The 9,353-nt window shown below is 41.8% G+C and overlaps 1 protein-coding gene across 1 annotated transcript in view; it reads left to right on the top strand.

Moving 5' to 3' along the window:
• n4bp2 (NEDD4 binding protein 2) overlaps positions 1-9,058 on the top strand; it is a 13,158-nt gene extending 4,100 nt beyond the window's left edge. Inside the window, exons 4-16 of the mRNA XM_005741135.1 lie at positions 70-158; positions 379-455; positions 574-714; positions 1,001-3,654; positions 4,095-4,180; positions 4,620-4,665; positions 4,832-5,055; positions 5,157-5,281; positions 5,392-5,518; positions 6,682-6,858; positions 6,996-7,164; positions 7,872-7,995; positions 8,082-9,058. Coding sequence (XP_005741192.1) covers positions 70-158; positions 379-455; positions 574-714; positions 1,001-3,654; positions 4,095-4,180; positions 4,620-4,665; positions 4,832-5,055; positions 5,157-5,281; positions 5,392-5,518; positions 6,682-6,858; positions 6,996-7,164; positions 7,872-7,995; positions 8,082-8,127 — 4,085 coding nt within the window. The 3' untranslated portion in view covers positions 8,128-9,058. The remainder of the gene's footprint in view (positions 1-69; positions 159-378; positions 456-573; positions 715-1,000; positions 3,655-4,094; positions 4,181-4,619; positions 4,666-4,831; positions 5,056-5,156; positions 5,282-5,391; positions 5,519-6,681; positions 6,859-6,995; positions 7,165-7,871; positions 7,996-8,081) is intronic.
• The last annotated feature ends 295 nt before the right edge of the window (positions 9,059-9,353 follow it).

The raw sequence follows: 9,353 nt of genomic DNA, 5'->3' as shown, positions 1-9,353 counted from the left end.
TTTTTCAGCTTCTGTTGTACTATTGGAACAATCACGCTGTGGCTTATCTCCCTTATTCTTGTCCCACAGCTAAGGAGGCTTTTGAGAAGGGGAATAATCCCATCATCATTGATAATACCAACATGCAGGGCTGGGAGATGAAACCATATGTTGCACAGGTCAGTCATCAGTAAACTTAAGAGACAACATTGCAAATGGGCAAAGGCTTTTAAGAACGTATTTTGGCTTACTATATGTGTTTTCAGACATGCAGTCCAGTTTAGTCTAGAGGCAAACTGAACATTTAGGGTGTAGTTATTATAATAAGTGGCTGGATATTGAAGTATGCATAAACTGGTTATGAACTACACAAAAAGATTTTCCCTTAATCTTTCCTAGGCGCTAAAACATGACTATAAGGTACTGTTCAAAGAGCCGGACACCTGGTGGAAATATAAACCCAAAGAACTGGTGAGGTGAGCGTAACAGAGGAATTACAGCAGCCTATGGTTTCAGTGTAGAAACGGATTTTTTGAAAATGTTGCTTGAAAAAATTTCATCCCTTCAGCTTTGCTTTTTTGGTGGTCTGTGCAGGCGTACTACACATAACGTACACGTGGACACAGTCCGCCGCATGCTTGAAGGATATGAGCGCTTCGTCACAGTGCAGTCCATCATGGGTTCAGAGATGCCTGAACAGAAACGACAGGTTCTTCTGCAAAACAGAATCTCACAGTGAGTTTCACTCAAAATTACCATTTCATATACCTGAGAAATTATGTTATATGTGTATATTTGAGCTTGTGTGTGAGTTTTAGAGAAAATCCTAAATGAATTTAAACTTCTGCACTCAGTTCTTGATTTTTAAAGTCTTTAAAGATGCATGCTGTACAATCATTCCTTTCTGGGAAAAGACTGATTGAAAGAAATAATTAAAAGGCCAAAATTACCAGACATTCATGCCCATGATAAATGTATGTAAACGTCTGACCATGCCTGCGTATCTTTTTTGTTCCTTTAGGCTTGCATCTTCTGAAGCACCTTGTCCTGACCTTGTAGGTCAGCCCAGATTAGCTGAAGGATGTCAGACATCCACCTCTCAGCGCTTTTCCTCTCTCCCAGATGTGTCGTCTGTTGGTTTTTCTGGAGACGTGGGAATGCCCAGAGAAGGCAGCCCCGAATCCACTGAGTCTCTCAACTTACACCTTGGAGAAAAACCTACAGACAGCCTGGAAGCTTCTGATGAAAATGATGATATGAATTTGGGGGAATTAGACTCTGATCTAGATGCTCAGTTAGAGCGAAATCACCCGGTATTAGAGCAGAGAATGCCAGACTGTATTGTAGAATCGGTGATGAATGAAGACCAGTGTGGGGATGAAATTCCTGTGGCTTTCGCTGAGTCTATTGGACAGAGAGTGAAGAGAGAAAGACCAAGCAGGAGGATGGAGCCTGCAGATCTGGTGAAAGACACTAACCAAGTAGACAGCATGACAAAGGTGAAAGAAATGATAAGAGAGGAGAAAGTAAAAAGATTCGAGGTGGTGAGGTACGAAGAAGAGAAGGTCACGCCTAAAACGATGAACTTTGTGGGAGACTGGCCATGTGAAGGGCCTCTAATGCAGCGGGAGGCAAGAAAAAGAGAAAGATATGAGGTACATGGAATGGAAGATGAAGACGCATGTCAAGAAGCCAGTGTTTATGAAAAAGCAATAAGAGCACAGCCAGGTCCGGATGTAACTGAGGTTCAGAAGCTTCTTGATCTCATCCAGACTGGCGTAGCCACAGTTTCAACCTGCTCTTCCCACTCTCCCTTCCTTTCCCTGAGTTCTGGAGAAGGATCCGAGAGAGAGGATGAGGCAGATGGAAGCTCTGAGGAATCCCACAGCAGCAGATCTAACAGTAAAGAGAGAAAACGAAACAAGAACACAATTAATGTCAGCAGAGGTGATTTACCAGACTGTGTGTTAGACTGGAAGGCTGCCGCCTCTTGTATTGGCCAGGAATCAAGAATTGATGATTCGGATGGATTTAAAATCGAGAACGAAGGACCTAATGAAGAGGAAAGGAATACTACGGAGCCAGAGACTGCAGACCTAAATTCAGCCAATAAAGAAAATCCAACTTCAGCTCTTGCCACAGATTTGTTATACAGCTCCAAAACTTTAGAGTCAAATTTATGTAACAGTGATACAGGAAGCCACAGTACTGAAGATGAGGCCACTCCTCATGTGGATATGAGTAAATGCACTGAGAATGACCGAGAGACTGCCGCAGAGGCTGATTGTACATATATGAGTGAAATGTGTCAGAGTCCTGTGTGTGAAGGCTCTGTGGAAACAGAAAGCAGCCCCTCCATCGGAGGTGGTCTGGAGGGAAAACTGCGTCAGGGTCGTAGGTCAGGGAAGCAGTGCAAACTCGCACTCACCTTCACTCAAAACTGCCCCCTGTCCGTAGATTGTCCCAACTCCACAGCTCAAAACCCAGACTCTTGCCATAGTGGCTCAGCTGGTGAAACCACGTTTAATGCGAACACTACTCTTGATCTTAAACCAAACTTGGATCTGTCTAAATCTGAGGCATCCCTGCAGCCACCTCTGGCAGATACTGGCTGCTTCACCCAGACAGAACCTCAAGACTTTGCCCTTCTTTGGCGTCTCAATCGTCAAACCAACCCCGATGATTCAGCCGACTCTGTGGCCACTGGTGACATCAGAGTCCTGTATGGCGACTCTTCTCGTTTTGTGCCAGAGCTCTCCTCTGCTGTGTGTGCAGCAGATGCAGTTCACCCATCTGGCCACAGAGAGGTACCCTACCGTGTGGTGCATGAGAAAGGCACACAGTTGGAGGAAAAAGAGCTCGGGTTGACTCAAAACCGGCTTGAGAGCCTGCGTGTTCTCAGTCGTCATTTTAGGCTCGTTAGCTTTGACACTTTAGAAGACCTGTATGACAAGTGCAGTCAGGACATAGAGTGGACCACCAACCTGCTGCTGGACTCTGGAGAAAGGTTCTTTAGAGATGAAGATGGCGAAGAGGAGGATGGTCAAGCTCACATCAACGATACATCTGATCTGTGTGCTGCTTCCTGTCAGGCTGTAGAAAGCAGTTCGTATCCTAATATGTTGGATGAGGATTATCCTGAAGATTGGCCAAAGGAAAAGCCATTTATGCTTGAGGTGGAGACCCAGCAATCAACCAGTGTGACAGTCGGTGAATCAGAAGAGAGCCAAAATAATATAGATGTGTCCGATTCTGGAGGAGCAGCTGTTCTGGTTACAAACCATCCTGATGCAATCCCAGATTCAGAAAAAGCCCCTGAAACAGATCTCAGTGTTCCCGAATCAGTAAAGGAAAGAGAGAGAAGTGACAGTGCTGAACCCAAAGCAATATCAGAGTCTGACCAGGAAAGAGGAGCTTGGGGTGGGAGCTCAGATAATGCAATAATTGAAATGTCAGGAGCTAAGATTGAGGACGAGATTGCCAACATGGAAGAGATGAACCGACTGCTGTGGGCTGAGCTGGAGGAGCTGGAGAGAGAGGAGAGAGAGGAAAAGCAGAGGGGAGAGGAGACACGAGGCCGACATCACCTGGATATTCAGAGCGTGGAGCTGAAACTACCCACTGAGCTGGCACTGCAGTTAACTGAACTATTTGGCCCTGTGGGAGTAGACCCAGGTAACTGACACACAGGTTTTCAACCAAGAAATGTCAAACTTAAAGCCTTATTGTGATTGGTCATGGATGAAGCCAGGGTGAAGAAGGGCGTTATATCATTATTCTTACAGATGCAGTAAAAGCATGTGGTTTAGAGATGGCCTCTTAAATTGCATTGATGCTGTTTCATTCAGCTGTATACACCAAAAAGGAGTAAAGTAACTGTAAAATAATCATAGAAAACTCTTTTGCAGCTCCAAACAGGTGTTCTGTTAATCTGGGTGTGATGTCACGTTTCTCTTTTTTTACAAAAGTGTTCCCGTCGCTCTCTGGTTCTGCAGTTTGATACAGTGTTTCGTACTCTGGTAACTGATCCAACTGATGCCTTTAGTGGTATTTTTATTCTTCTCTGCTACTCCAAACTGACATGATTGTATATGTCCTGCTTGATTTTTATTCAGGTTCGTGCTCTGCAAATGACTATGCAGTGCAGATGGACTTGAACCTTGCTAAGCTGCTCCACCAGAAGTGGAAGGAAACCATCCAAGTGAGTTTAAACTACTGTTTCTCCTGCATTAGGTCTAATACCGAGATGTCAACAGCCTGCTTTAATCTTAAATGGGCCAGACAAGTGAAACTCCACTTTCTGTCTGTGTAAAGATGTTAACTACACATTTAATTCTCGAGATACGGTAATATAAGATTAAAAAAAAGTAATTTCAACAGCCTTTTTTTATTTAATTGTTTATCTGTTTCTTAACTACACTGATATAGAATTAATGGCTATGGGGGAGGTCTTTATCATCAGGAAAAGGTGTAAAACAAATAAAATAGAAATCGTTAGAAGTCCAAAATTGATAACCTCATATTTTGTTGTACACTGGGCTTTATTCTTTGCCAGGTCAGTTCTGGCCTGCGGGCCTTATGATCACGTCCTTACTCTGTTGTAATTTATTGTGCGTTCATGTATAATTTGTGTTTTTCAGGAAAGTCAAAGACAAGCGGCTCTTTCCTTTCACCTGCTTCAGGAAAGTAAGTTTAATACACACCAAAATACTCTTAAATGACATTCAGGAATAATCTGTTCAGCATATGAGTAATACTCTGTTGAATACAATACACATGCTGACAGTGCATATGCAGTGAACTGTTAAGTCTGTGAACATGCACAGACTTAACAGTTTTTCTGGATTGTTAGGTTCGGTACACTGGGGTGATTCACAGACGGGAAAAACCGGGTCGCGAGACCAGACGCAGTCAGCAAACGTCTTGATCAGCACGGATGAGTACACGTCAGCGGGCAGCCACCCAGAGCCTCGCGGTCCAATGCCAATCATGGATCACTGGAATGCGTCCCGTCCGCTTGTCTCTCTTAGAGAGATTATGGAAGAAGAACAGGCTTTGCAGAACAACTTAGAGAAGGTAACGCGCACGCCTACTGCACCTGCAGATTCTTTAGATTTTATTTAATGATCTTGTTCTGCTTTGATATCCTTTTCTTAAAGTCCAACGCTCTCTTTTAGACCAGAAAAAGTCGTGCAGACCTTGACCAACGTAACGGAGCCGCACTTTTGAAAGAGAAGCAGCTGTATGCCCTCTTCCCCACCATTGACAGGCATTTTCTGCAGGACATTTTCAGGGACCACAAGTGAGAAAACAACTGTAACTTTTTATAGTCCTCTAAACATTACTGGTGTACTGATTTTAGTGGCTAATGTGTCTTTTTCTTTGTGTGTGTGTGTGTGTGTGTTTGTTTAGTTACAGCCTCACGGAGGCAGAATTGTTTCTTCGTTCTCTGCTGAACGAGGAGCCTGTGAAGACTGTAGTTGCTCCAGAAGCTCCTCGCTCTGACCACCACAGACCAGCCAGCAAGGAGAGGGAAAAGGTATTCACAACACAGGCAGAGAATGAAAACAACGGAGCACTGAACACATGTACAGTATACATTAGATCTGTTTCACAGGTGGGAAAACATGAACTGTTTAATTAGTCTCGATCTTTTTAGCTTGTACTTTCCATATTTGGATGTCGGAGAAATCTCTTTCTGTTTTATTGCAACATCTCTACAATTATCATTTTACAATACAGACAAGTTGAATTGTGAGATTCAACTTGTAGAAGTACTGTGCAAAAGTCTTGAGCCACCAGTCATTTCTTTGCCTCGTAGCAGTCAGACGTTTTTTTTCTAATTTATTTAAAGTGCTCTTGAACAGTAGCTCTCCAGACATTCTGGAGGCCTTTCCAGGGTTTTCTTTTAACATTGGCTACCTTTTCTCTCATTTTCAGTCCAGTCCTTGTACATAATCATTTTCAAAGGAATGTTTTTTTTGGTTTGTTAAGCCACTGAAGACTGTACTATGAATCATTGAAGTGCAAAAAAGGCTTAAAAAAGGAGAAACCATAACACATAAGACAACTTGGCAAATAATCCATTTTAAATTTTGCATGTTATAACTAGCAGAACACGTAATTTGTTCTCATATCTTTAGTAAAATTTACATAAAATGCCAAAGATAACAGTTCGATTGGCAAAAAATGTTTTCTTTTTTTTTTACCAGCTGAAAACTTATATTATGGAATTGGTTTGCATTTTATCCCCCCCCCCAAAAAAAACAAACAAACAAACAAACAAACAAAAAACCAAAAACAAAACAAAACTGAAGAAACTGCACAAGTAGAAAAAAAAGAACAGGTGTTGGCTTTAAAAACTATCAGATTGAACAGTAATCGACAGTCATGTCCTTAAAAAATAGGAAAAAAATATCCAGCAAAGACCTGACATAGGTCTGGAGGTAAAGGTTGTCATACACATACTGACTTTCTTTTGACTTATAAACTGCATTTCCATGTATGTTTCCATGTGTTCCAATAAATCGCTGCACTTGTTTCCCATTTCCCCAGAAAAATAGAAAGAAATAATGTATAGAATAGGTTTACCTGCAGTACAACATCATATCTGAGCAAATGCAGAAAAGCTGACAGTTAGTCGCCTTTAATTTTCCACACCCTTAAGTGTGTCTTGATCACTCTGCTCTTTTAATTTGTCAGAAGCAGAGGGCCGTGGAATCAGCCGTACCCAATTATCAGGATACAGAAGATCCAGATTATGAAGACTTCAGGGCCGAGGCCAGACTGCAGAGGAGCCGACAGCTCGAGAGCTTTGCTAAGGCTGCAGAGGCCTACAAGCAAGGACGCAAAGAAGTGGCCTCATTTTACGCACAGCAGGTGAGTGACTGAGCACAACACGAAGCACAACATTTTATTATTACTGTTTTTGAATGTGTAGCGTGTCACTGCCATCTAATTAAATAAATATATTTGTGACTTTTTATTTAAATTTGTCTTTCTTTCTGCTTTTTCAGGGGCACCTCCATAGCCAGCGTATGCGTGAGGCTAATCACCGTGCAGCAGTTCAGATTTTTGAAAGGGTCAACTCATCGCTGCTGCCCAGCAATATCCTGGACCTCCATGGGTTACATGTCAATGAGGCCCTGGAACATCTGGCTCAGGTCTTACTGGACAAAACCAAAGGTGCTTAAACTATTATCTATTCAGTAAGCGTTAGCTTGTTACAGATGCCCTTTTCACAAATTCCTTAATGTTAATCTGTGGCAACTGAACACGTCACTCATGTCAGAATAGTCCCATGCGGGGACATTTAGGTGAAACCCTCTCCCCACTGACCTCATTATTGGACGGAGTAACATTGCAACAGAGCCCAAGTCTGAATGAAATGTTATCAGAAAAGTGCAACAGCTGCAGCAGTACAAGGAGAAACATGTTAGCGAGCTCTACAGCCTCTGTAGTACGTACATATATTATCACAGCCCCCGTCTCATGTCTGCCTTTCTCTCAGTCACCAGGTGCTAAAGATCACACAAGTGTGGTGGCTGCCATGTGTAAACCCCCCCCCAGCAAAGTTACATATTCCATGTCTGAAAATCGCTTTTACTTTAAAAAAGACTTGACACCTGTACTACAGTTTACTCGGTTTGTAACGAAGAAAAGAAGAAGTTGAGATGTTCTGAACTGAATGTGTAAAAGTGATTGGATATTGCTTCGAGTCCAGGCGCTAACCAGGGACAAGCGCCGGTGGTGTACATCATTACCCAGCAGGACACTGACCACGCAGCTTGTTAGAAAGCGCAGTTACCCCTTCAGAGTTTGCGTTCGTTATTACTGCTGTAAACTGTAACTTTCTGCTTGTGCTTCTTCTTCTTTGGCCTCTTTCGGCGTAGAGTGTGAGCAGGGTCTGTGCCGACCTCAGCTCTCTGTCATCACAGGAAGAGGGAACCGCAGCCAGGGGGGCGTGGCACGCATCCGTCCCGCTGTTATAGACTACCTCACTAACAAACACTACAGGTATGCACGCACGCACACTCAAGACATGTTGCATGCTTTACATGTTCATCTTCACCCACATTTTCTCGTATCTCTGCATCTCTCAGGTTCACTGAGCCAAAGCCGGGTCTTGTGTTGGTCTCTTTGAAGTGAAAGAATCCGTTTATTGTGTTCAGATGGAGGACAACACTCTCTTTATCTCTCACCTTCCACTTCTACGACGCCACAATACAACTGTTACCGTTTATTTAGTATGATTCTCCGCCACCATCAGTCTTGTCTCAGCTTCTTTTTTTTTTTGATATGTACTCACTCGCTCTCCCTTTCGAGTTTTTCTCCCGTGTTTATGGTGTGAAACGCTGTGTTTGTAAAGACGGATTGTGTGCATATTTTATATTTAATTGTTTTATAGTGTGTATTTTTAAGAAATCTTTTTAAAGATTAAAAATCTCCATTTCAATTAAGTTGTTAATTGTTTAAACATGTAAGTGTTTTATAATGCTTTATTTCAAACCTGATGGCATGCTGTCTGCTTGGAGGTTTCTCTCCAGGGTTTTAAGTGATATGACAAAAATATTTACACAGTTTAATAATTTGATGCTTTTTTTCATGAAGCCCAGTGCTCAGAAGGAAAGAGAGTGTGTGGTGTCATTGAGCAGTTTGAAGAACGTTCACTGTGATTTCTGCAGAAATCGCTCTTTTTTTTTGCCTCAGCAGCTGCTTCTGCAACCCAGTGCTCTTCATTTACTCTTGCGCAAGTCCAAGCAACAATGTTTTGCTGCTAATATATTGACACTCAGGTGATGAACTCTAAGTTTAAAGATTGTTTCCAGTGCTTTTCCTTGTAGTTTTTTTTTTTAAACATTGTGCCATATTTTGCAGCAGCTGTACTGTGATGGTTCGAATTCTAGTTTTGTAGTTTTAAAATAGCTTCTCTATAATATTTTTCAGAAAATGTGTAACAATAGTGTTGACGGCTTTTACCGAATGTACATATTGTTGAGACCACATAAATTATAAAGAAGATTGTATTTTTGTATTTGGTGGTTTGTGTTTTTTAAAGAAGACATGGTATTGTGGAATAAAACTTACAGTTTAATATTTCTGTGCTTTTGTGTGAGTGATTTACATTTATCGTTTTTGAATAGGTAAGGTAAGGTAAGGTAAGGTAAGGTAAGGTAAGGTAAGGTAAGGTAAGGTAAGGTAAGGTAAGGTAAGGTAACTTTATTTATACCCAAAGGCAAGGTAAATTTGCTTTACAGAAAAATGACAGCATTTGGCATCCCTTTAAAAACATACATACCTAGTAAATATATAAAACTCGCTGTGGCACATATATAGTAGTTTTGATATTTCGAATCAAAAACAGTTCTTATTTA

Source organism: Pundamilia nyererei, unplaced genomic scaffold (genome assembly GCF_000239375.1).
Source record: "Pundamilia nyererei isolate P.nyererei 1_Seehausen unplaced genomic scaffold, PunNye1.0 scaffold00107, whole genome shotgun sequence".
NCBI classification, from domain to species: Eukaryota; Metazoa; Chordata; class Actinopteri; order Cichliformes; family Cichlidae; genus Pundamilia; species Pundamilia nyererei.
Note: the sequence above shows the minus strand (reverse complement) of the source record. Positions and strands in the feature narration are given on the sequence as shown.